The 26,463-nt window shown below is 42.3% G+C and overlaps 1 protein-coding gene across 1 annotated transcript in view; it reads right to left on the bottom strand.

The window, feature by feature from the left end:
* ryr2a (ryanodine receptor 2a (cardiac)) overlaps window positions 1–26,463 on the bottom strand; it is a 267,704-nt gene that overhangs the window by 214,749 nt on the left and 26,492 nt on the right. Inside the window, 5 exon segments of the mRNA XM_061709313.1 lie at window positions 906–1,018; window positions 1,407–1,485; window positions 2,453–2,527; window positions 3,611–3,715; window positions 16,347–16,466. Of these exon segments, the coding sequence (XP_061565297.1) occupies window positions 906–1,018; window positions 1,407–1,485; window positions 2,453–2,527; window positions 3,611–3,715; window positions 16,347–16,466 (492 nt within the window).

The raw sequence follows: 26,463 nt of genomic DNA, 5'->3' as shown, positions 1-26,463 counted from the left end.
TGTTATAATCATTTGTTTCAGATGTACTGTCATTATTTTCTGTATAAAAATTTAACTTGGTGTTCAAAAAGTCTTTTTTCAAACTTGAGTCTTGAAAAAGAGGATCGTCTTATAATCAGGTCGTCTTATATTCGGGACAATACGGTACTATAGTTTAATATAATAATTATTGACTAGATATCTCTTGTTGATGTATTAGTAAAGTGTAATAATTACCAGATATCTCTTGTGTATATATTAATATAGTTTAATATAATAATAATTACCAGATATATTAATATAGTTTAATAATTACCAGATATATTAATAAAGTTTAATATTATAATAATTACCAGATATCTCTTGTTGTTATATTAATATAGTTTAATAGAATAATAATAATTACCAGACATATTAATATAGTTTAATAATTACCAGATATATTAATAAAGTTTAATATTATAATAATTACCAGATATCTCTTGTTGTTATATTAATATAGTTTAATATAATAATAATAATTACCAGACATATTAATATAATTTAATAATTACCAGATATCTCTTGTGTATGTATTAATATAGTTTAATGTAATAATTACCAGATATCTTAATATAATAATAATAATTACCAGATATATTAATATAGTTTAATATTAATAATAATAATAATATAATAATTACCAGATATATTATTAATAATAATAATAATATAATAATAATAATAATAATAATAATAATAATAATAATAATAATAATATAATAATAATAATTACCAGATATATTAATATAGTTTAATATTAATAATAATATAATAATTACCAGATATATTAATATAGTTTAATATTAATAATAATAATAATATAATAATAATAATTACCAGATATCTCTTGTGTATATATTAATATAATTTAATGTAATAATTACCAGATATCTCTCTGACGAGACGCTGACGAGGATCAAATCGTCTCCGACTCGAACCTTCTCTCCCTCCGATCGCTGTTTGGACGCCGGATGGATCGTCCACCAACACGCCTCTCCTGTAATCAATAAATACATAATAATCAATAATCAATGGATGGATCGTCCACCAACAAGCCTCTCCTGTAATCAATAATCAATAATCAATGGATGGATCGTCCACCAACACGCCTCTCCTGTAATCAATAAATACATAATAATCAATAATCAATGGATGGATCGTCCACCAACGCCTGGAAATGATAATCAATAACAAATCAATAAATGTTTCAATGTGTATTGATTACCTATTGTGTGTATTGATTACCTATCGTGTGTATTGATTACCTATCGTGTGTATTGATTACCTATCGTGTGTATTGATTACCTATCGTGTGTATTGATTACCTATCGTGTGTATTGATTACCTATCGTGTGTATTGATTACCTATCGTGTGTATTGATTACCTATCGTGTCCTCCTGCAGTCCAACGTCGAAGGCCAGTTTGTCGGTGGACGAGCGAGAGGTGGAGAGACAGGACAGGTACTGGAGAGAAACCGGAAACAGTCGATTCATTCCAGCAGGAAACAGGAAACAATCCATTCATTCCAGCAGGAAACAGGAAACAATCCATTCATTCGAGCAGGAAACAGTGTTAGCTGCATTAGCTGTGTTAGCTGCATTAGCTGCGTTAGCTGTGTTAGCCGCGTTAGCTGTGTTAGCTGCGTTAGCTGCATTAGCTGTGTTAGCTGCGTTAGCTGCATTAGCTGTGTTAGCTGAGTTAGCTGCGTTAGCTGTGTTAGCCGCGTTAGCTGTGTTAGCTGCGTTAGCTGCATTAGCTGCGTTGGCTGCAATAGCTGCATTAGCTGCATTAGCTGCATTAGCCGCATTAGCTGCGTTAGCTGCGTTAGCTGTGTTAGCTGAGTTAGCTGCATTAGCTGTGTTAGCCGCATTAGCTGCATTAGCTGTGTTAGCCGCATTAGCTGTGTTAGCCGTGTTAGCTGCATTAGCTGTGTTAGCCGCATTAGCTGCATTAGCTGTGTTAGCTGCATTAGCTGCATTAGCTGTGTTAGCCGTGTTAGCTGCATTAGCTGCATTAGCTGCATTAGCTGAGTTAGCTGCGTTATGTGCGTTAGCTGCATTAGCTGCGTTAGCTGCATTAGATGCATTAGCTGCGTTAGCTGCATTAGCTGCGTTAGCCGCATTAGCGGCATTAGCTGCATTAGCGGCATTAGCTGCATTAGCTGCATTAGCTGCATTAGCAGCATTAGCGGCATTAGCTGCATTAGCAGCATTAGCGGCATTAGCTGCATTAGCAGCATTAGCGGCATTAGCTGCATTAGCTGCATTAGCGGCATTAGCTGCATTAGCTGCATTAGCTGCATTAGCAGCATTAGCGGCATTAGCTGCATTAGCAGCATTAGCTGCGTTAGCCGCATTAGCGGCGTTAGCCGCATTAGCTGCATTAGCTGCATTAGCTGCATTAGCAGCATTAGCGGCATTAGCTGCGTACCATCCCGCTGTATCCGTGCCGCAGCAGCACGGCGTGTCCGTACAGGAGGGTGCGGTGGCCGCCGCCCTGCGCCGCCTGCAGGAAAACAGAAGAAGAAGAAGAGTTAGAGTTTCCTCCACCGGACCCGGGGATTCCCAACCAATAATACCCCCCCCCCCCTGGTAATACCACCCCCCCCCCCCCCTGAGGATTTACCCCCCTGGGGGGCATTTATAACATTTATAACTGTATAACTGGTAATACTTAATCCCAGCAAGACGTTTTAAACTATAATTAGATTTATAGAAGTAATTACAGGATTAATTGGCCTTATTAAAGAATTATCTAATTAATGTCTGTGTGTGTGTGTGTGTGTGTGTGTGTGTGTGTGTGTGTGTGTGTGTGTGTGTGTGTGTGTGTGTGTGTGTGTGTGAGAGAGTTAACAGCTCTTTCCAGTGAACATTAGATGCAGGAATAGATGTTTGGATTTTTTCTTATCGGCGTCTAAAAACTAACCCTAACTGATCTTTCTTTCTTTCTTCCTTTATTTTGGTGGAGGTCAAAAAATCTCATTACACTTAAAATAAGTCATCACAAGAAAAATAACTTTTTATTTGACAATTTCCACCTGTTTCAAGTAAATTTTCACTTGAAATAAGTAGAAAAATCTGCCAGTGGAACAAGATTTATCTTCTCATTACAAGCAAAAAAATCTTGTTCCACTGGCAGATTTTTCTACTTATCTTAAGTGAAAATCTACTTGAAACAGGTGGAAATTGTTGTTTTTTCAGTGATGAGTCTTGTTTTAAGTGTAATGAGATTTTTTGATTAAAAATAAGACGTCTTGTTTGAGGTGAAACCTGCCGGTGAACTCGCTGTGCTTCTTTTCCTTTTTTTCTTCCTTATTCCTTTCGAAAAGTCCAAATTTCGAGAAAAAAGTCAAAATGTCGAGAAAAAAGTGAAAATTTTGTGAAAAATGTTGAGAAAAAAGTTGAAATGTCGACTAAAAATGAGACATTTTAACTAGAAATAAGACAAATATTCTTGTTAAGATTTGGAGTTTTTGCAGTGTAATAGATCAATACTCCCAAACTAACCCTAACTGATCAATACAGATCAGTGGAGTTTAAAACTCAGATGAAAAGGTTCCTGACTGGGGGGTTTGGGGTTCAAACTCACGGCGTCGTTCTTCTCCTCCACGTTGGCCAGCATCTCCTGAAGAGCTCGGACCGACAACGACTGCTCCAGCACGAACGTGCAGATGGAAAGATCTGGAGGAACGTTCTGGAAACAGGAGAGGAACCGTTACCACGGCAACGGTAACCGGAACATCCTAACCCCAACAGATCTGGAGTAACGTTCTGGAAACAGCAGAGGAACCGTTACCACGGCAACGGTAACATCCTAACCCTAACCCTAACAGATCTGGAGGAACGTTCTGGAAACAGAAGAGGAGCCGTTACCACGGTAACCGGAACATCCTAACCCTAACCCTAACAGATCTGGAGGAACGTTCTGGTAAAAACAGAGACAGATCTGGAGGAACGTTCTGGAAACAGAAGAGGAACCGTTACCACGGTAACCGGAACATCCTAACCCTAACCCAGAACCCTAACAGATCTGGAGGAACGTCCTGGTAAAAACAGAGACAGATCTGGAGGAACGTTCTGGTAAAAACAGAGACAGATCTGGAGGAACGTTCTGGAAAACAGGAGAGGAACTGTTACCACGGCAACGGTGACCGGAACATCCTAACCCTAACCAAAGATCCTCTATACACAAGATAGCGCATTGCCGTTACTGGCAATGGTTTGAAATGGTATCCACTTCCTGTCTTCTAAGTGGGCGTGGTCGCCCCTCTGACCTCACTTCCTGTCTCCTAAGTGGGCGTGGTCGCCCCTCTGACCTCACTTCCTGTCCCCTAAGTGGGCGTGGCCGCCCCTCTCCCTACATCGTTTTGGAACATACAACACTAGATACAGTACAACTTTCTTCCAAAAAGACTTAAATAATAAAAATAACAGTATTTTTAAGCAAAGAAGCAAGTTTTATTTTAGTTTTAAACTTCATTTTATCCGATGGGAAAACGATGAGAGCCAAATCTGTCCAGAGTGTGTTGCTCAGACAGAGACAGGTCTCAAACAAAGTTAATTTTCTCCTAATCTGTCGGTCTGAAAATGTCCATTTTGGTGTCAGAATGTTCAGAAGGTTTGTGGCTTTTGAGAAATGGGTCCCATATTTACTTAAGTTACTATGGGGCGAAGGAATTGGTAATAATCTGTGCTCACGTTCACTTTTCCCATAGGACTCAATAGACTCAGGACCTACTTCCTGTCTCCTAAAGGGGCGTGGCAGTCACGTGACACAGATACAAGAAACACAACCGTAGTGGGCTGTCTCGGTTATAGAACGTCTCTGCCTAACCCTAAAAGATCTGGAGGAACGTTCTGGAAAAACAGAAGAGGAGCCGTTACCACGGCAACCGGAACATCCTAACCCTAACAGATCTGGAGGAACGTTCTGGAAAAACAGAAGAGGAACCGTTACCACGGTAACCGGGCAACGCTGTGACCACAAACATCCAAACATCCTAGCATCCTAAGTGTGCCCCGAGTGTCCTGCTCAGCAGCATTATTGGTTTTGTTTTTGAGCAATAAAACATAGTTTTTTGGAACTCCTGCATCTGGGTCCTCAATAAAACCTGACAGTTTCCTGACCAATTCAAATAAAAAGTGATTCAATTCACTCTTACTTCAGTGAAGATAATGATTCTGAAATGGAAGTCGGTCCCAACGACCCGTCGCCCGTCAATCCTCTCGTTTGCGAAACGATCGTTACCTTTGAGTTATAGATGGATCCGTTACCTTTGAGTTAGAGATGGATCCGTTACCTTTGAGTTGGAGAACCTCAGGGCCGCAGAGACTGTTGATGTTTTTAAAAAGAGGCTCAAGACCCATCTCTTTAATAAGGCTTTTAACTGACTCATTTAACTATTTTACATTTCTTATGCTCACCCTTATTTTTATTGGATCTTACTGCTCTGTTTTATATTTAGTTTATCCTTTTTTATCATAATTTATTTTCATTGTTTTATCTTAATGTTCTATCTAAATATTTTAGTCATTATTTATGGTCTATTTTATACATTTTACTGTCTTATTCCTTTAGTTTTTAATGTCTTTCTTTTTAGACATACTTTTAGCATTTTATGTTATGTTATACTTTTTAAACTCTTTTAGTGTATTTTATCCTGCTTTCTTGTAGCTTTTATCTCCAGTGTTTCCTCATGGGGAGCCTCCATGCTGGGAGTGACTCTGGCCTGCAGGGGGTCGTCCTGGGGATGGTTCTGGCCTGGATGGTTGTGGAGCTCTGCACCACGGCTTTACCGCTGTGGTGTGGACTCCTCTATCCGTCCGGGCCGGGATGGTCTCTGTGCCCCCCCCCCTTGTAGCTGCAGGCTATGAGACCTCCTGGCGTGGACGGCTCCCTGTTACCGTTTCCTCACCTGGATCCTCTGTGCCTAGCCATGTCTACACCATGTGTCTGTGTGTGTCTATCTGTTTGTGTGCGGGGAGGGGGGAGGGGGAGGGCGGGGGGGAGGGGGAGGGCGGGGGGGGGCATTAATACATTTTGTGTTTATGTTTTATGGAAAGCACTTTGTGTTACATTTTTTTTTGTATGAAAGGTGCTTTATAAATAAAGTTTGATTTGATTTGATTTGATTTGATTTGATGGATCCGTTACCTTTGAGTTGGAGATGGATCCGTTACCTTTGAGTTAGAGATGGATCCGTTACCTTTGAGTTTGAGATGGATCCGTTACCTTTGAGTTGGATTTGGATCCGTTACCTTTGAGTTGGATCCGTTACCTTTGAGTTGGATCCGTTACCTTTGAGTTGGATTTGGATCCGTTACCTTTGAGTTGGATTTGGATCCGTTACCTTTGAGTTGGAGATGGATCCGTTACCTTTGAGTTATAGATGGATCCGTTACCTTTGAGTTATAGATGGATCCGTTACCTTTGAGTTAGAGATGGATCCGTTACCTTTGAGTTGGAGATGGATCCGTTACCTTTGAGTTGGAGATGGATCCATTACCTTTGAGTTGGAGATGGATCCGTTACCTTTGAGTTAGAGATGGATCCGTTACCTTTGAGTTGGAGATGGATCCGTTACCTTTGAGTTGGAGATGGATCCGTTACCTTTGAGTTGGAGATGGATCCGTTACCTTTGAGTTAGAGATGGATCCGTTACCTTTGAGTTAGAGATGGATCCGTTACCTTTGAGTTAGAGATGGATCCGTTACCTTTGAGTTATAGATGGATCCGTTACCTTTGAGTTGGAGATGGATCCGTTACCTTTGAGTTATAGATGGATCCGTTACCTTTGAGTTGGAGATGGATCCGTTACCTTTGAGTTAGAGATGGATCCGTTACCTTTGAGTTAGAGATGGATCCTTTACCTTTGAGTTAGAGATGGATCCGTTACCTTTGAGTTAGAGATGGATCCGTTACCTTTGAGTTGGAGATGGATCCGTTACCTTTGAGTTATAGATGGATCCGTTACCTTTGAGTTGGATTTGGATCCGTTACCTTTGAGTTGGAGATGGATCCGTTACCTTTGAGTTGGAGATGGATCTGTTACCTTTGAGTTGGAGATGGATCCGTTACCTTTGAGTTAGAGATGGATCCGTTACCTTTGAGTTGGAGATGGATCCGTTACCTTTGAGTTGGATTTGGATCCGTTACCTTTGAGTTGGATTTGGATCCGTTACCTTTGAGTTGGAGATGGATCCGTTACCTTTGAGTTGGAGATGGATCCGTTACCTTTGAGTTGGATTTGGATCCGTTACCTTTGAGTTGGATTTGGATCCGTTACCTTTGAGTTGGATTTGGATCCGTTACCTTTGAGTTATAGATGGATCCGTTACCTTTGAGTTGGAGATGGATCCGTTACCTTTGAGTTGGAGATGGATCCGTTACCTTTGAGTTGGAGATGGATCCGTTACCTTTGACTAAGAGATGGATCCGTTACCTTTGAGTTAGAGATGGATCCGTTACCTTTGAGTTAGAGATGGATCCGTTACCTTTGAGTTGGATTTGGATCCGTTACCTTTGAGTTGGAGATGGATCCGTTACCTTTGAGTTAGAGATGGATCCGTTACCTTTGAGTTAGAGATGGATCCGTTACCTTTGAGTTGGATTTGGATCCGTTACCTTTGAGTTAGAGATGGATCCGTTACCTTTGAGTTAGAGATGGATCCGTTACCTTTGAGTTAGAGATGGATCCGTTACCTTTGAGTTAGAGATGGATCCGTTACCTTTGAGTTGGATTTGGATCCGTTACCTTTGAGTTAGAGATGGATCCGTTACCTTTGAGTTGGAGATGGATCCGTTACCTTTGAGTTAGAGATGGATCCGTTACCTTTGAGTTGGAGATGGATCCGTTACCTTTGAGTTGGAGATGGATCCGTTACCTTTGAGTTGGAGATGGATCCGTTACCTTTGAGTTGGAGATGGATCCGTTACCTTTGAGTTGGAGATGGATCCGTTACCTTTGAGTTGGAGATGGATCCGTTACCTTTGAGTTGGAGATGGATCCGTTACCTTTGAGTTGGAGATGGATCCATTACCTTTGAGTTTGAGATGGATCCGTTACCTTTGAGTTGGAGATGGATCCGTTACCTTTGAGTTGGAGATGGATCCGTTACCTTTGAGTTAGAGATGGATCCGTTACCTTTGAGTTGGAGATGGATCCGTTACCTTTGAGTTAGAGATGGATCCGTTACCTTTGAGTTGGATTTGGATCCGTTACCTTTGAGTTGGATTTGGATCCGTTACCTTTGAGTTGGATTTGGATCCGTTACCTTTGAGTTAGAGATGGATCCGTTACCTTTGAGTTGGATTTGGATCCGTTACCTTTGAGTTGGATTTGGATCCGTTACCTTTGAGTTGGAGATGGATCCGTTACCTTTGAGTTAGAGATGGATCCGTTACCTTTGAGTTATAGATGGATCCGTTACCTTTGAGTTAGATTTGGATCCGTTACCTTTGAGTTAGATTTGGATCCGTTACCTTTGAGTTAGATTTGGATCCGTTACCTTTGAGTTAGATTTGGATCCGTTACCTTTGAGTTAGATTTGGATCCGTTACCTTTGAGTTAGATTTGGATCCGTTACCTTTGAGTTATAGATGGATCCGTTACCTTTGAGTTGGAGATGGATCCGTTACCTTTGAGTTAGATTTGGATCCGTTACCTTTGAGTTAGATTTGGATCCGTTACCTTTGAGTTAGATTTGGATCCGTTACCTTTGAGTTAGATTTGGATCCGTTACCTTTGAGTTAGATTTGGATCCGTTACCTTTGAGTTAGAGATGGATCCGTTACCTTTGAGTTGGATTTGGATCCGTTACCTTTGAGTTGGAGATGGATCCGTTACCTTTGAGTTATAGATGGATCCGTTACCTTTGAGTTGGAGATGGATCCGTTACCTTTGAGTTAGAGATGGATCCGTTACCTTTGAGTTGGATTTGGATCCGTTACCTTTGAGTTGGAGATGGATCCGTTACCTTTGAGTTATAGATGGATCCGTTACCTTTGAGTTGGAGATGGATCCGTTACCTTTGAGTTAGAGATGGATCCGTTACCTTTGAGTTGGAGATGGATCCGTTACCTTTGAGTTATAGATGGATCCGTTACCTTTGAGTTGGATTTGGATCCGTTACCTTTGAGTTGAGATGGATCCGTTACCTTTGAGTTATAGATGGATCCGTTACCTTTGAGTTGGATTTGGATCCGTTACCTTTGAGTTAGAGATGGATCCGTTACCTTTGAGTTGGAGATGGATCTGTTACCTTTGAGTTAGAGATGGATCCGTTACCTTTGAGTTGGAGATGGATCCGTTACCTTTGAGTTAGAGATGGATCCGTTACCTTTGAGTTGGATTTGGATCCGTTACCTTTGAGTTAGAGATGGATCCGTTACCTTTGAGTTGGAGATGGATCCTTTACCTTTGAGTTAGAGATGGATCCGTTACCTTTGAGTTGGAGATGGATCCGTTACCTTTGAGTTAGAGATGGATCCGTTACCTTTGAGTTAGAGATGGATCCGTTACCTTTGAGTTGGAGATGGATCCGTTACCTTTGAGTTAGAGATGGATCCGTTACCTTTGAGTTGGAGATGGATCCGTTACCTTTGAGTTATAGATGGATCCGTTACCTTTGAGTTGGAGATGGATCCGTTACCTTTGAGTTATAGATGGATCCGTTACCTTTGAGTTAGAGATGGATCCGTTACCTTTGAGTTATAGATGGATCCGTTACCTTTGAGTTGGAGATGGATCCTTTACCTTTGAGTTAGAGATGGATCCGTTACCTTTGAGTTAGAGATGGATCCGTTACCTTTGAGTTGGAGATGGATCCGTTACCTTTGAGTTGGAGATGGATCCGTTACCTTTGAGTTGGAGATGGATCCGTTACCTTTGAGTTATAGATGGATCCGTTACCTTTGAGTTGGAGATGGATCCGTTACCTTTGAGTTGGAGATGGATCCGTTACCTTTGAGTTGGAGATGGATCCGTTACCTTTGAGTTGGATTTGGATCCGTTACCTTTGAGTTGGAGATGGATCCGTTACCTTTGAGTTGGATTTGGATCCGTTACCTTTGAGTTATAGATGGATCCGTTACCTTTGAGTTGGAGATGGATCCGTTACCTTTGAGTTGGAGATGGATCCGTTACCTTTGAGTTGGATTTGGATCCGTTACCTTTGACTAAGAAATGGATCCGTTACCTTTGAGTTGGATTTGGATCCGTTACCTTTGAGTTATAGATGGATCCGTTACCTTTGAGTTAGAGATGGATCCGTTACCTTTGAGTTGGAGATGGATCCGTTACCTTTGAGTTAGAGATGGATCCGTTACCTTTGAGTTGGAGATGGATCCGTTACCTTTGAGTTGGAGATGGATCCGTTACCTTTGAGTTGGAGATGGATCCGTTACCTTTGAGTTATAGATGGATCCGTTACCTTTGAGTTGGATTTGGATCCGTTACCTTTGAGTTAGAGATGGATCCGTTACCTTTGAGTTGGATTTGGATCCGTTACCTTTGAGTTAGAGATGGATCCGTTACCTTTGAGTTGGATTTGGATCCGTTACCTTTGAGTTAGAGATGGATCCGTTACCTTTGAGTTGGAGATGGATCCGTTACCTTTGAGTTGGAGATGGATCCGTTACCTTTGAGTTATAGATGGATCCGTTACCTTTGAGTTGGAGATGGATCCGTTACCTTTGAGTTGGAGATGGATCCGTTACCTTTGAGTTGGAGATGGATCCGTTACCTTTGAGTTGGAGATGGATCCGTTACCTTTGAGTTGGAGATGGATCCGTTACCTTTGAGTTATAGATGGATCCGTTACCTTTGAGTTAGAGATGGATCCGTTACCTTTGAGTTAGAGATGGATCCGTTACCTTTGAGTTAGAGATGGATCCGTTACCTTTGAGTTGGAGATGGATCCGTTACCTTTGAGTTAGAGATGGATCCGTTACCTTTGAGTTGGAGATGGATCCGTTACCTTTGAGTTGGATTTGGATCCGTTACCTTTGAGTTGGAGATGGATCCATTACCTTTGAGTTAGAGATGGATCTGTTACCTTTGAGTAAGAGATGGATCCGTTACCTTTGAGTTAGAGATGGATCCGTTACCTTTGAGTTGGAGATGGATCCGTTACCTTTGAGTTGGAGATGGATCCGTTACCTTTGAGTTGGAGATGGATCCGTTACCTTTGAGTTATAGATGGATCCGTTACCTTTGAGTTATAGATGGATCCGTTACCTTTGAGTTGGAGATGGATCCGTTACCTTTGAGTTAGAGATGGATCCGTTACCTTTGAGTTAGAGATGGATCCGTTACCTTTGAGTTGGATTTGGATCCGTTACCTTTGAGTTAGAGATGGATCCGTTACCTTTGAGTTGGAGATGGATCCGTTACCTTTGAGTTAGAGATGGATCCGTTACCTTTGAGTTGGAGATGGATCCGTTACCTTTGAGTTGGAGATGGATCCGTTACCTTTGAGTTAGAGATGGATCCGTTACCTTTGAGTGTGATTTGGATCCGTTACCTTTGAGTTGGAGATGGATCCGTTACCTTTGAGTTGGATTTGGATCCGTTACCTTTGAGTTGGATTTGGATCCGTTACCTTTGAGTTGGATTTGGATCCGTTACCTTTGAGTTACAGATGGATCCGTTACCTTTGAGTTAGATTTGGATCCGTTACCTTTGAGTTGGAGATGGATCCGTTACCTTTGAGTTGGAGATGGATCCGTTACCTTTGAGTTAGAGATGGATCCGTTACCTTTGAGTTAGAGATGGATCCGTTACCTTTGAGTTGGAGATGGATCCGTTACCTTTGAGTTGGATTTGGATCCGTTACCTTTGAGTTAAAGATGGATCCGTTACCTTTGAGTTAGAAACTGATCCGTTACCTTTGAGTTGGAGATGGATCCGTTACCTTTGAGTTAGAGATGGATCCGTTACCTTTGAGTTAGAGATGGATCCGTTACCTTTGAGTTGGAGATGGATCCGTTACCTTTGAGTTAGAGATGGATCCGTTACCTTTGAGTTAGAGATGGATCCGTTACCTTTGAGTTGGATTTGGATCCGTTACCTTTGAGTTGGAGATGGATCCGTTACCTTTGAGTTGGAGATGGATCCGTTACCTTTGAGTTAGAGATGGATCCGTTACCTTTGAGTTGGAGATGAATCCTTTACCTTTGAGTTAGAGATGGATCCGTTACCTTTGAGTTGGATTTGGATCCGTTACCTTTGAGTTAGAGATGGATCCGTTACCTTTGAGTTAGAGATGGATCCTTTACCTTTGAGTTAGAGATGGATCCGTTACCTTTGAGTTGGATTTGGATCCGTTACGTTTGAGTTGGATTTGGATCCGTTACCTTTGAGTTAGAGATGGATCCTTTACCTTTGAGTTAGAGATGGATCCGTTACCTTTGAGTTGGAGATGGATCCTTTACCTTTGAGTTATAGATGGATCCGTTACCTTTGAGTTGGAGATGGATCCGTTACCTTTGAGTTGGAGATGGATCTGTTACCTTTGAGTTATAGATGGATCCGTTACCTTTGAGTTGGAGATGGATCCGTTACCTTTGAGTTATAGATGGATCCGTTACCTTTGAGTTGGATTTGGATCCGTTACCTTTGAGTTGGATTTGGATCCGTTACCTTTGAGTTAGAGATGGATCCGTTACCTTTGAGTTAGAGATGGATCCTTTACCTTTGAGTTAGAGATGGATCCGTTACCTTTGAGTTGGATTTGGATCCGTTACGTTTGAGTTGGATTTGGATCCGTTACCTTTGAGTTAGAGATGGATCCTTTACCTTTGAGTTAGAGATGGATCCGTTACCTTTGAGTTGGAGATGGATCCTTTACCTTTGAGTTGGAGATGGATCCGTTACCTTTGAGTTGGAGATGGATCCGTTACCTTTGAGTTGGAGATGGATCCGTTACCTTTGAGTTATAGATGGATCCGTTACCTTTGAGTTAGAGATGGATCCGTTACCTTTGAGTTAGAGATGGATCCGTTACCTTTGAGTTAGAGATGGATCCGTTACCTTTGAGTTGGAGATGGATCCGTTACCTTTGAGTTAGAGATGGATCCGTTACCTTTGAGTTGGAGATGGATCCGTTACCTTTGAGTTGGATTTGGATCCGTTACCTTTGAGTTGGAGATGGATCCATTACCTTTGAGTTAGAGATGGATCTGTTACCTTTGAGTAAGAGATGGATCCGTTACCTTTGAGTTAGAGATGGATCCGTTACCTTTGAGTTGGAGATGGATCCGTTACCTTTGAGTTGGAGATGGATCCGTTACCTTTGAGTTGGAGATGGATCCGTTACCTTTGAGTTATAGATGGATCCGTTACCTTTGAGTTATAGATGGATCCGTTACCTTTGAGTTGGAGATGGATCCGTTACCTTTGAGTTAGAGATGGATCCGTTACCTTTGAGTTAGAGATGGATCCGTTACCTTTGAGTTGGATTTGGATCCGTTACCTTTGAGTTAGAGATGGATCCGTTACCTTTGAGTTGGAGATGGATCCGTTACCTTTGAGTTAGAGATGGATCCGTTACCTTTGAGTTGGAGATGGATCCGTTACCTTTGAGTTGGAGATGGATCCGTTACCTTTGAGTTAGAGATGGATCCGTTACCTTTGAGTGTGATTTGGATCCGTTACCTTTGAGTTGGAGATGGATCCGTTACCTTTGAGTTGGATTTGGATCCGTTACCTTTGAGTTGGATTTGGATCCGTTACCTTTGAGTTGGATTTGGATCCGTTACCTTTGAGTTACAGATGGATCCGTTACCTTTGAGTTAGATTTGGATCCGTTACCTTTGAGTTGGAGATGGATCCGTTACCTTTGAGTTGGAGATGGATCCGTTACCTTTGAGTTAGAGATGGATCCGTTACCTTTGAGTTAGAGATGGATCCGTTACCTTTGAGTTGGAGATGGATCCGTTACCTTTGAGTTGGATTTGGATCCGTTACCTTTGAGTTAAAGATGGATCCGTTACCTTTGAGTTAGAAACTGATCCGTTACCTTTGAGTTGGAGATGGATCCGTTACCTTTGAGTTAGAGATGGATCCGTTACCTTTGAGTTAGAGATGGATCCGTTACCTTTGAGTTGGAGATGGATCCGTTACCTTTGAGTTAGAGATGGATCCGTTACCTTTGAGTTAGAGATGGATCCGTTACCTTTGAGTTGGATTTGGATCCGTTACCTTTGAGTTGGAGATGGATCCGTTACCTTTGAGTTGGAGATGGATCCGTTACCTTTGAGTTAGAGATGGATCCGTTACCTTTGAGTTGGAGATGAATCCTTTACCTTTGAGTTAGAGATGGATCCGTTACCTTTGAGTTGGATTTGGATCCGTTACCTTTGAGTTAGAGATGGATCCGTTACCTTTGAGTTAGAGATGGATCCTTTACCTTTGAGTTAGAGATGGATCCGTTACCTTTGAGTTGGATTTGGATCCGTTACGTTTGAGTTGGATTTGGATCCGTTACCTTTGAGTTAGAGATGGATCCTTTACCTTTGAGTTAGAGATGGATCCGTTACCTTTGAGTTGGAGATGGATCCTTTACCTTTGAGTTATAGATGGATCCGTTACCTTTGAGTTGGAGATGGATCCGTTACCTTTGAGTTGGAGATGGATCTGTTACCTTTGAGTTATAGATGGATCCGTTACCTTTGAGTTGGATTCCGTTAACCTTTGAGTTGATTGGATCCGTTACCTTTGAGTTGGATTTGGATCCGTTACCTTGAGTTAAGAGAACCAATACCTTATTGAAACAGATCCCTTACCTTTGAGTTGGATTTGGATCGTTACCTCTGAGTTGACCTATCCGTTACCTTTGAGAATGGATTCCGTTACCTTTGAGTTGGAGATGGATCCGTTACCTTGAGTTGAAACTGATCCGTTACCTTTGAGTTGGAGATGGATCCGTTACCTTTGAGTTGGAGATGGATCCGTTACCTTTGAGTTATAGATGGATCCGTTACCTTTGAGTTGGAAACTGATCCGTTACCTTTGAGTTGGAGATGGATCCGTTACCTTTGAGTTGGAGATGGATCCGTTACCTTTGAGTTAGAGATGGATCCGTTACCTTTGAGTTGGAGATGGATCCGTTACCTTTGAGTTGGAGATGGATCCGTTACCTTTGAGTTAGAGATGGATCTGTTACCTTTGAGTTAGAGATGGATCCGTTACCTTTGAGTTGGAGATGGATCCGTTACCTTTGAGTTGGATTTGGATCCGTTACCTTTGAGTTAGAGATGGATCCGTTACCTTTGAGTTGGAGATGGATCCGTTACCTTTGAGTTGGATTTGGATCCGTTACCTTTGAGTTAGAGATGGATCCGTTACCTTTGAGTTGGATTTGGATCCGTTACCTTTGAGTTAGAGATGGATCCGTTACCTTTGAGTTGGATTTGGATCCGTTACCTTTGAGTTGGAGATGGATCCGTTACCTTTGAGTTGGATTTGGATCCGTTACCTTTGAGTTAGAGATGGATCCGTTACCTTTGAGTTGGAGATGGATCCGTTACCTTTGAGTTGGAGATGGATCCGTTACCTTTGAGTTAGAGATGGATCCGTTACCTTTGAGTTAGAGATGGATCCGTTACCTTTGAGTTATAGATGGATCCGTTACCTTTGAGTTGGAGATGGATCCGTTACCTTTGAGTTGGAGATGGATCCGTTACCTTTGAGTTAGAGATGGATCTGTTACCTTTGAGTTAGAGATGGATCCGTTACCTTTGAGTTGGAGATGGATCCTTTACCTTTGAGTTATAGATGGATCCGTTACCTTTGAGTTAGAGATGGATCCGTTACCTTTGAGTTGGATTTGGATCCGTTACCTTTGAGTTGGATTTGGATCTGTTACCTTTGAGTTGGAGATGGATCCGTTACCTTTGAGTTGGAGATGGATCCGTTACCTTTGAGTTGGATTTGGATCCGTTACCTTTGAGTTGGATCCGTTACCTTTGAGTTGGATCCGTTACCTTTGAGTTGGATCCGTTACCTTTGAGTTGGAGATGGATCCGTTACCTTTGAGTTAGAGATGGATCCGTTACCTTTGAGTTAGAGATGGATCCGTTACCTTTGAGTTGGATTTGGATCCGTTACCTTTGAGTTGGATTTGGATCTGTTACCTTTGAGTTGGAGATGGATCCGTTACCTTTGAGTTGGAGATGGATCCGTTACCTTTGAGTTGGATTTGGATCCGTTACCTTTGAGTTGGATCCGTTACCTTTGAGTTGGATCCGTTACCTTTGAGTTGGATCCGTTACCTTTGAGTTGGAGATGGATCCGTTACCTTTGAGTTAGAGATGGATCCGTTACCTTTGAGTTAGAGATGGACTCCAGGAAACAGAGTCTGTTCCCGAAACCTTCGGCCGCCAGGCAGAGTTTCTGCTGCTCCTTCTGGACGGTCGCCGAGCACTGGAGGACGACCTCATCGTCCTGGAAAAAAACACATGTAACGTTAGATTCACGAAGAAACCTCATCGTCCTGGAGACAAAAAACACATTTAACATTAGATTCACGAAGAAACTTCATCGTCCTGGAGAGAAACACATTTAACGTTAGATTCACCGTACAAACTTCATCGTCCTGGAGACGGAAAACACATCTCAGGTTAGATTCATCGCAGACCGAGTGTCAGAGCTGCTTTAGGTCGGTTCATTGGTCTAGAAAAACGAGCTAGCTAGCTGTTCAAGAAAAGAAAATTCATTGCTAAATTGACTTGTCTATTTCATATTTAACTAGTTCGACCTGATGGATAAATTAGTGACGATAACGAAGCTTAAAGCTGGAGATTGTAACGTTCCAGCTCGGACTAACGTTACTCCTTCCACGTCTGACAAAGTTTCATCAACCGTAAACACGTGTAGCTAAAAACCCAGTCAGGAATTATAGAAGCAGAATAAAACACATTCAACAGTTATTAGAAGCCAGGCTTAAAACTTGACACGTTAAAAAAGGGAAATAATGAATGAATGAATGAATGAATGGATGGATGAATGAATGAATGAATGAATGAATGAATGAATGAATGAATGAATGAATGAAAACCTTAATTGTCCCCGTAGTAGGAATGTTTGATATTTTACCGTTCACGATAAACCGTCAAAAAAATTCCCCACAGTAAGAATTTGTATCTCACGATAAAAATGATAAATTCCTGTTGATGACGTTTTTTGGGTAAAACTGATTTATGGAAGGAAGGAAGGAAGGAAGGAAGGAAGGAAGGAAGGAAGGAAGGAAGGAAGGAAGGAAGGAAGGAAGGAAGGAAGGAAGGAAGGAAGGAAGGAAGGAAGGAAGGAAGGAAGGAAGGAAGGAAGGAAGGAAGGAAGAAATGAGCCAGAAAGAAAGAAAGAAAGAAAGAAAGAAAGAAAGAAAGAAAGAAAGAAAGAAAGAAAGAAAGAAAGAAAGAAAGAAAGAAAGAAAGAAAGAAAGAATCAATCAATCAATCAATCAATCAATCAATCAATCAATCAATCAATCAATCAATCAATCAATCAATCAATCAATCAATCAATCAATCAATATCTTTATACGTCCCCAATGGGGCAATTCATTTTGCAGCAATATATACACATAGTAAAAAAAGGACAACGAGTTTAAATCTAAAAATCCAAGCACCACAACAGCCTTTTCCTCATGGAATTGAGAAGGAGATGCAAGTCTGTGGCTGAAGGTGCTTGGTGCCGCTGCCGCGCTTCCGCGCTGCCCCTGCCACGCTGGTCCTGCCGCCCTGCCCCAGCCGCGCTGCCGTGCTACCCCTGGCCCTGCCGCGCTGCCCCTGCCCCTACCCCTACATGAACTTGTTCATGCACAACGCTGCCGATGAGCACAGGGAGTTCTTGTGTGGGATGATTAATGTTTAGTTTCTGCTCCTCCAGAATCTGAAGTATTATAAACACCGAGCAGAAACAACGCTGGGACCAGGAGGAGGTTGGAAGTTTAGGAATAAACATCGTTTAGACGAGCGGCACACACACATAGCCACACACACACATAGCCACACACACACACACACATAGCCACACACACACATAGCCACACACACACACACACACACACACACACACACACACATACACACACACATATACACACACACACACACACACACACACACACACACACACACACACACACATATACACACACACATAGCCACACACACACACACACACACACACACACACACACACACACACACATAGCCACACACACACACACACACACACACACACACACACACACACACACATATACACACACACACACACACACATAGCCACACACACACACACACACACATAGCCACACACACACACATGCACACACACATAGCCACACAGAGCCCCACACACATACACACACATAGCCACACACACACACACATACACACAAATACACACACATAGCCACACACACACACACATACACACAAATACACACACATAGCCACACACACACACACATACACACAAATACACACACATAGCCACACACACACACACATACACACTCATACACACACATAGCCACACAGAGTCTGGGCAAGGAATCGTTGAGATTCACTTGAATATCTCCCATCGATATGAACCAAAGTGTCCTCACTAGAGATGGGCGGTATGGACTAAAAAATGTATCACGATAATTTCTGGCATTTATCCCGATAACGATAAAAATGACGATAAAAAAATACCAAAAAAAATACCATTTCAACTCCTCTTTCTTTCTTTCTTTCTTTCTTTCTTTCTTTCTTTCTTTCTTTCTTTCTTTCTTTCTTTCTTTCTTTCTTTCTTTCTTTCTGGCTCATTTCCTTCCATCCTTCTGCGTGGATTTAACTCAGAACCATAAATCAGTTTTACACAAAAACGTCATCAACAGGAATTTATCATTTTTATCGTGAGATACAAATTCTTACCGTGGGGGATTTTTTTGACGGTTTATCGTGAACGGTAAAATATCAAACATTCCTACTACACAGTTGGAATCAAACATTATTTCAGCAGCCGCTCGCTCGACCTGCTGTGTGTCAGAGAGAGAGAGAGAGAGAGCAAGTGAGGGCGAGCCACACACACACAAACACACACAAACACACCGACACACACACACACACACACTCTCACACACACACACACACACACACACACACACACATTCACGTACACTCACGTACACACACACACACACACACACACACACACACACACACACACACACACTCACACACACACACACACACACACACACACACACACACACACACACACTCTCTCACACACACACACACTCACACACACAGCGTGAGAGAGAGAGAGAGTGGGCGGTCGAGGGTTTAAAAGCTCAGAGCGAGAGAGAGAGAGAGAGGAGGAATGGAGGAGAAAAACGATGTAATCTGGTATGTTTGGATATTTATGGGGATATTTAGTTTAGTTTATTTATTTTCGGTCATGACGTCACAAAAAAAGAATAAAAATAAGACAAACATCAAAATAGCTTTTACAAGATTAAAAATAAAATCAAAGCTGCAAGCAGCGATGAACGGATGAACGGATGAACCCACGACTCTCTATGTCAAACCATTCAAAGGTTATGGCAGAAAGTAGGAACTATCAAATAAGGACCAACCAGATGAAGGGGGGCGCGCTTTTTGGGGTCTAGCGTCGCCACGGTAACGCTTTTGAAAGAGAAAAGTAATGCGTGGTGTCGCAGGATGGAGACGCACATTTTGATGTATAACACACCTGGGTGCACGTTACGGTTCGGGCTGAATTAACTGCCGAAGGAATGGCATAAATTGCTCCAAAATTACGCGATTAATTCAAAATGTTCAAAAAGAAAGAAAGAAAGAAAGAAAGAAAGAAAGAGAGAGAAAGAAAGAGAGAAAGAAAGAAAGAAAGAAAGAAAGAAAGAAAGAAAGAAAGAAAGAAAGAAAGAAAGAAAGAAAGAAAGAAAGAAAGAAAGAAAGAAAGAAAGAAAGAAAGAAAGAAAGAAAGAAAGTGTGAGGTTAATCAATGTTTTTGAACAAATTTGTCATTATGAAAGTAACAGAATCAAGTCAGCTCAGAGAAGCTGACTGCTGCGTTTTTCACATCTTTACCATTGTTAACAGAAGTCACAGGACAGGCCACTCCCTGAGGGTATTTAGGGGGGTTGTCTGCTCTGTTAAACAGTTGACTATTGTGCAGTTGGACACATCTGTCCAATACTTCCTGTTGACCCCTTTGACCCTTCGTGTTTCAAGACCCCCATCACATGCTCTAACAGATGACAGGGAAGCCACTTCCAATACTTCCTGTTGACCCCTTTGACCCTTCGTGTTTCAAGACCCCCATCACATGCTCTAACAGATGACAGGGAAGCCACTTCCTGAGTTTTTGTCAGGGGGGTCGACTGACAGCCATCTCATTGTCTTTAAAAGTTAGCTAAGGGTTATTTGGACCATCTGATGACAAGACCATTTCTTAAAAGGATGTATGTTGCCCTGCACACCACAAGATAACTGAAAAGTCATAGGTGTGACTTTTCAACCATATCATCTGATACAATGTCTGTTTTCTCCATCTGTTTCTTCTAATTGTCCATTGTTTACCAAATATGGTCATGTTTCCTGTCAGTTTTACCAATAAATAGCTTCCTGCAAGGGGAGGGTCTTTGGGAAGCATTTGCTGTCAGGAGGTTCTGCCTCTGTCAGTATGCTCTCTCCCTCCTGCAGGAGTGCCTGAAAAATCATTCCACAAGTCTCTGTGTCTTTTCCTAAGTTATTCATTTATGTTGATGATTTAGGAACCTAACAAAAGAAAGAAAGAAAGAAAGATGCTAATAAAACTGACAACAAGGAAACGAATACACCGTTCAAAGAAAACATTACAAAAAAAACTTTACAATATACAAATAACATCCAACTAATATTCAAGCATCTAATTGTGTCTTTTACTGCATCGTGACGTCCCGTCCTTGTTCCTGAAGTAACGACCCGGGTTTACCCACACAGAACTTATACTACGTACTAAACACTAAGATAAGATAAGATAAGATAAGATAAGATAAGATAAGATAAGATAAGATAAGATACTCCTTTAATAGTGTAATAAAATAGGACGGAGCGGGAGGACTGTCGTCCATGGTCTCTGGCTCCTACTGATATCAGTAGGTTATTATATAACAACAATCCTATTATTCACACATGATCTGTATCTGGAAACAAATCAAATCCTATTCCAATCTTAAATCTGTGTCCCGTGCATCATCCATGGATGGAAACCCCGGCGTTGCCTCTGGTTTAGGTGGAGCGTTCGCTGTGTGGAGTCTGTGTTGGAGATCTATACAGGACTGTCTCAGAAAATTAGAATATTGTGATGAAGTTCTTTATTTTCTGTAATGCAATTACAAAAACAAAAATTCTGGATTCATTACAAATCAACTGAAATATTGCAAGCCTTTTATTATTTTAATATTGCTGATCATGGTTTACAGCTTAAGATTAAGATTCCCAGCGAACGAACGGACGGACGAAGGAACGAAGGAACGAACAAAGGAACGAACGAAGGAACGAACGAAGGAACGAAGGAACGAAGGAACGAAGGAACGAAGGAACGAAGGAACGAAGGAACGAAGGAACGAAGGAACGAACGAACGAACGAACGAACGAAGGAAGGAAGGAAGGAACGAACGAAAGAACGAAGGAACGAAGGAACGAACGAAGGAAGGAACGAAGGAATGAAGGAACGAAAGGACGAACGAAGGAAGGAAGGAACGAAGGAACGAACGAACGAAAGAACGAAAGAACGAAAGAACGAAGGAAGGAAGGAAGGAAGGAAGGAAGGAAGGAACGAACGAACGAACGAACGAACGAACGAACGAACGAACGAACGAACGAACGAACGAACGAACGAACGTACGAACGAACGTACAAACGAAAGTACGAACAAACAAACGAACGGACGAACGAACGAACAAAACGAACGAACGAACAAACAAACAAATGAACGGACATACGAACGGACGAACAAACGAACGAACGAACGAACGTGTTGAAATGTCCCCCAGGGTCTTTGATCCAACATGAAACCACTGAAATCCACAAATATGAGTGAAAACTTTCAAACCGGCAGCAGAACCTGGATGTATAAATATTACGAACGAAGGAACGAACGAACGAACAAACGAACAAACAAAGGAACGAACGAACGAACGAACGAACGAACGAACGAACGAACGAACGAACGAACGAACGAACGAACGAACGGACGAACGAACGAAGGAACGAAGGAAGGAACGAACGAACGAAGAGCGAAGGAACGAAGGAATGAAGGAACGAAGGAACGAACGAACGAACGTACAAACGTACGAACGAACGAACGAACGAAGGAACGAAGAGCGAAGGAACGAAGGAACGAAGGAACGAACGAAGGAACGAACGAACGAACGAACGAACGAACGAACGAACGAACGAACGAACGAACGAACGAACGAACGAACGAACGAACGAACGAACGAACGAACGAACGAACGACGTGTTGAAATGTCCCCCAGGGTCTTTGATCCAACATGAAACCACTGAAATCCGCAAATATGAGTGAAAACTTTCAAACCGGCAGCAGAACCTGGATGTATAAATATTACGAACGAAGGAAGGAACGAACAAACGAACAAACAAAGGAACGAACGAACGAACGAAGGAACGAACGGACGAAGGAACGAAGGAACGAAGGAACGAAGGAACGAAGGAACGAAGGAACGAAGGAACGAAGGAACGAAGGAACGAACGTACAAACGTACGAACGAACGAACGAATGAACGAAGGAACGAAGAGCGAAGGAACGAAGGAACGAAGGAAGGAACGAACGAACGAAGAGCGAAGGAACGAAGGAACGAAGGAACGAAGGAACGAAGGAACGAACGAACGAACGTACAAACGTACGAACGAACGAACGAACGAAGGAACGAAGAGCGAAGGAACGAAGGAACGAACGAACGAACGAACGAACGAACGAACGAACGAACGAACGAACGAACGAACGAACGAACGAACGAACGAACGAACGTGTTGAAATGTCCCCCAGGGTCTTTGATCCAACATGAAACCACTGAAATCCGCAAATATGAGTGAAAACTTTCAAACCGGCAGCAGAACCTGGATGTATAAATATTACGAACGAAGGAAGGAACGAACAAACGAACAAACAAAGGAACGAACGAACGAACGAACGAACGAACGGACGAACGAAGGAACGAAGGAAGGAACGAACGAACGAAGAGCGAAGGAACGAAGGAATGAAGGAACGAAGGAACGAACGAACGAACGTACAAACGTACGAACGAACGAACGAACGAACGAAGGAACGAAGAGCGAAGGAACGAACGAACGAACGAACGAACGAACGAACGAACGAACGAACGAACGAACGAACGAACGAACGAACGAACGAACGAACGAACGAACGAACGGACGAACGTGTTGAAATGTCCCCCAGGGTCTTTGATCCAACATGAAACCACTGAAATCCGCAAATTTGAGTGAAAACTTTCAAACCGGCAGCAGAACCTGGATGTATAAATATTACGAACGAAGGAAGGAACGAACAAACGAACAAACAAAGGAACGAACGAACGAACGAACGAACGAACGGACGAACGAACGAACGAAGGAACGAAGGAACGAAGGAACGAACGTACAAACGTACGAACGAACGAACGAACGAAGGAACGAAGAGCGAAGGAACGAAGGAACGAAGGAACGAAGGAACGAACGAACGAACGAACGAACGAACGAACGAAGGAACGGACGGACGGACGGACGGACGGACGGACGGACGGACGGACCAACGAACGTACGTGTTGAAATGTCCCCCAGGGTCTTTGATCCAACATGAAACCACTGAAATCCTCAAATATGAGTGAGAACTTTCAAACCGGCAGCAGAACCTGGATGTATAAATATTTAGTCCCCAGAGCAGCGTTTCCTGGTCCAAACAGGTCTGTGTTTCACCTGATGCATTAGAAATAATTCAACTGTTGATTCATAAACACAAACTGTTTCTTAAAGCAAAGATAGTAGCACATATCAGCTACTGTATAACAAGCTGGCAACGGCAGGTAAATCCACACTAAGAGATTAAATACAAACAGTCTCAAATTCTAGATAAAAAGTCCAACACGTACCAACATGGTGCATTCTTAAAGAAATATGAACTTTTGAGCTGGAATACGACAAATTTGAACCTTCTTTTAAATCAACCGGGGACTAAAGATGCTAATTAGCCACTGGCTTTAATCTAGCATATTTACATGAAAATGTTATTATGAATATGTACTGTCCCTGCTTCTTTTCCTTTAAAAATAAAACACAAATACAAAAACACAAGGCGGCGGTGGCCGCTGGGACCGGAGTGAAGCTGCAGCAGAGGAAGGTCGGAGGTCGTCCAGAAATAGGACGGCGGTATCAGGACGCGTCAGCGTGATGGATGAGACGCTAGAGCTCGTTAGCTCGACCTCAGGTAACAACTAGGTTTCTGCTGCGACCGTCAAGGTTCCAGGGCGGGAGGAAGTAAAACTTTACCCTACTTTACAGTTTCAGAAGCAGGACAACAACGAGGGGAGGAAGGAAGGAAGGAAAGAAGGAAAGAAGGAAGGAAGCAGGACAACAACGAGGGGAGGAAGGAAGGAAGGAAGGAAGGGAGAAAGGAAAGAAGGAAGCAGGACAACAATGAGGGCGTCGTCCTCCGAGGAGACGTCCGGCTAACGGGTCGTCATTAATTAAACTCAGAGATAGATTCTGCTGCGGAGCTATGACGCTAAATATTAAAACAAACTAAACTTTGCAAACACACATTTATACAAACACACCTGCACACTCGCCTACATGCCCCCCCCAGTTTCAGGGGCAGATCATCCCAGTAGTCCTGGTTCCGTTTCAGAGTCCAGGGGCCTCATCTATAAAGCTTGCTTGCGCAGAAAAAGCGCCTGAAAGTTGCGGAAGCCGCCATCTACGCAAAGCCTCGGATCTAAAAAGAAAAAAACTACGTAGGGTACGCGGCGACGTGCACCTACGCCGTAGGCTCTGCGTCGGTGTAACGCAGAACCATAAACCCGCCCTGAGCAGCTCTGAGGGGAGACGGGAGAGGAGGAGGGGGAACGGGGGGTGAAGCGGGGCTGCCGGGCCGTTCTCGTATCATCGTCTTCAGGGTGTGTCGATGATTTGCAATTAATGGCTGATCCTACCGTTAGTTTTTAAACTGTAAAAAGTGGGGGGGACAAAAACCTGATTTTGAAAAGACGGGGGGACATACATGTCCCCCCTGTTGCGCCGGGGCACTCACGGCGTTCCGCGCAGCAACGGCATGCTGCCACTCGCTGTATTTTATACTATTTATTTTTCTACTTTTACTGTGACCACAAAATAATGTGGTTTTCCTGTCCTCCACCTCATCCACAACATCTCGATCTCAGATCTCAGTGAAATTCAGTACGGGGGCTGGATACTTCTCATTCATCCTGACGCCAAACAGGCTGCAGGAGCCGCTGCGCATGCTCAGTAGGCTCATTCATATGCATTTATGGTATGAAGTGGGCGTGTAGAGGGCGGGATATGAGGCGGATTCAGCTGCGCAGCCTTCCAGCTGGACTGTGATTTATAAAGCGAACATTGTGTGCAAGTGTGCTTCACATGGTTTTATAGATCCGGATTTTTTTTTGCGCCCGGCATTTTCGGCTTTTGGGTGTACGTGCACTTTTAGTATGAATTCTACGCACTCCATTTTAAATTTGTTTTCTCTCTCGCAGATTCCAAAGGCTTGTGTGTTTTCTGTTTTATGTGCAAAACTAACTAACTAACTAACTAACTAACTAACTAACTAACTAACTAACTAACTAACTGATGTGAGGGAAGGAGGCTGGTTCGTCATCTGAATACATTAGATGAGCAAAGAGAGATCTGTTCCAAAGAATCTAAAGTATTACTTTATTATAGCCCAACTTGCTTTTATAGGTTGAGTTAAACTCCCTGCTGTTACATGTGCACTTTATTTATTTGTGATTTTTTTTGTATCACCCAGTTTTGATCCCAGAGAAGGGGATATTTTTTCAGCCTTTTATTTTCCTCCATATGAGTTTAGACATAACTACATGGAAATTTAACCAGCCGATGCATTTCCTGTACAATGTTTGATGCATATGGTTCATTGTTTTACACTGAGCTGCTTAAAAAAACAAGGAAACGTGATTATTATTATCATTTTTAAATGATATATTATAATAATTGGCGAGCCAGCCAGGAGCTCGTGTTAAAACTGCAGCATAGACGGTTTAACTGATGATCAGCTGACCCTTTTACTCTAAAATAACTCACTGAGCTGTTTAAAAACACAAGGAATCTTAAGTTAGTCTTTACAAGTGTAAAGTTGGGAATACATTGTGTTTGTATTTATGAAGGAATGT

The sequence above is a fragment of the Cololabis saira genome, chromosome 19 (genome assembly GCF_033807715.1).
Source record: "Cololabis saira isolate AMF1-May2022 chromosome 19, fColSai1.1, whole genome shotgun sequence".
In the NCBI taxonomy this organism is placed as follows: domain Eukaryota; kingdom Metazoa; phylum Chordata; class Actinopteri; order Beloniformes; family Belonidae; genus Cololabis; species Cololabis saira.
The sequence above is the reverse complement of the archived record's forward strand: the minus strand, read 5'-3'. Positions and strand labels throughout refer to the sequence as shown.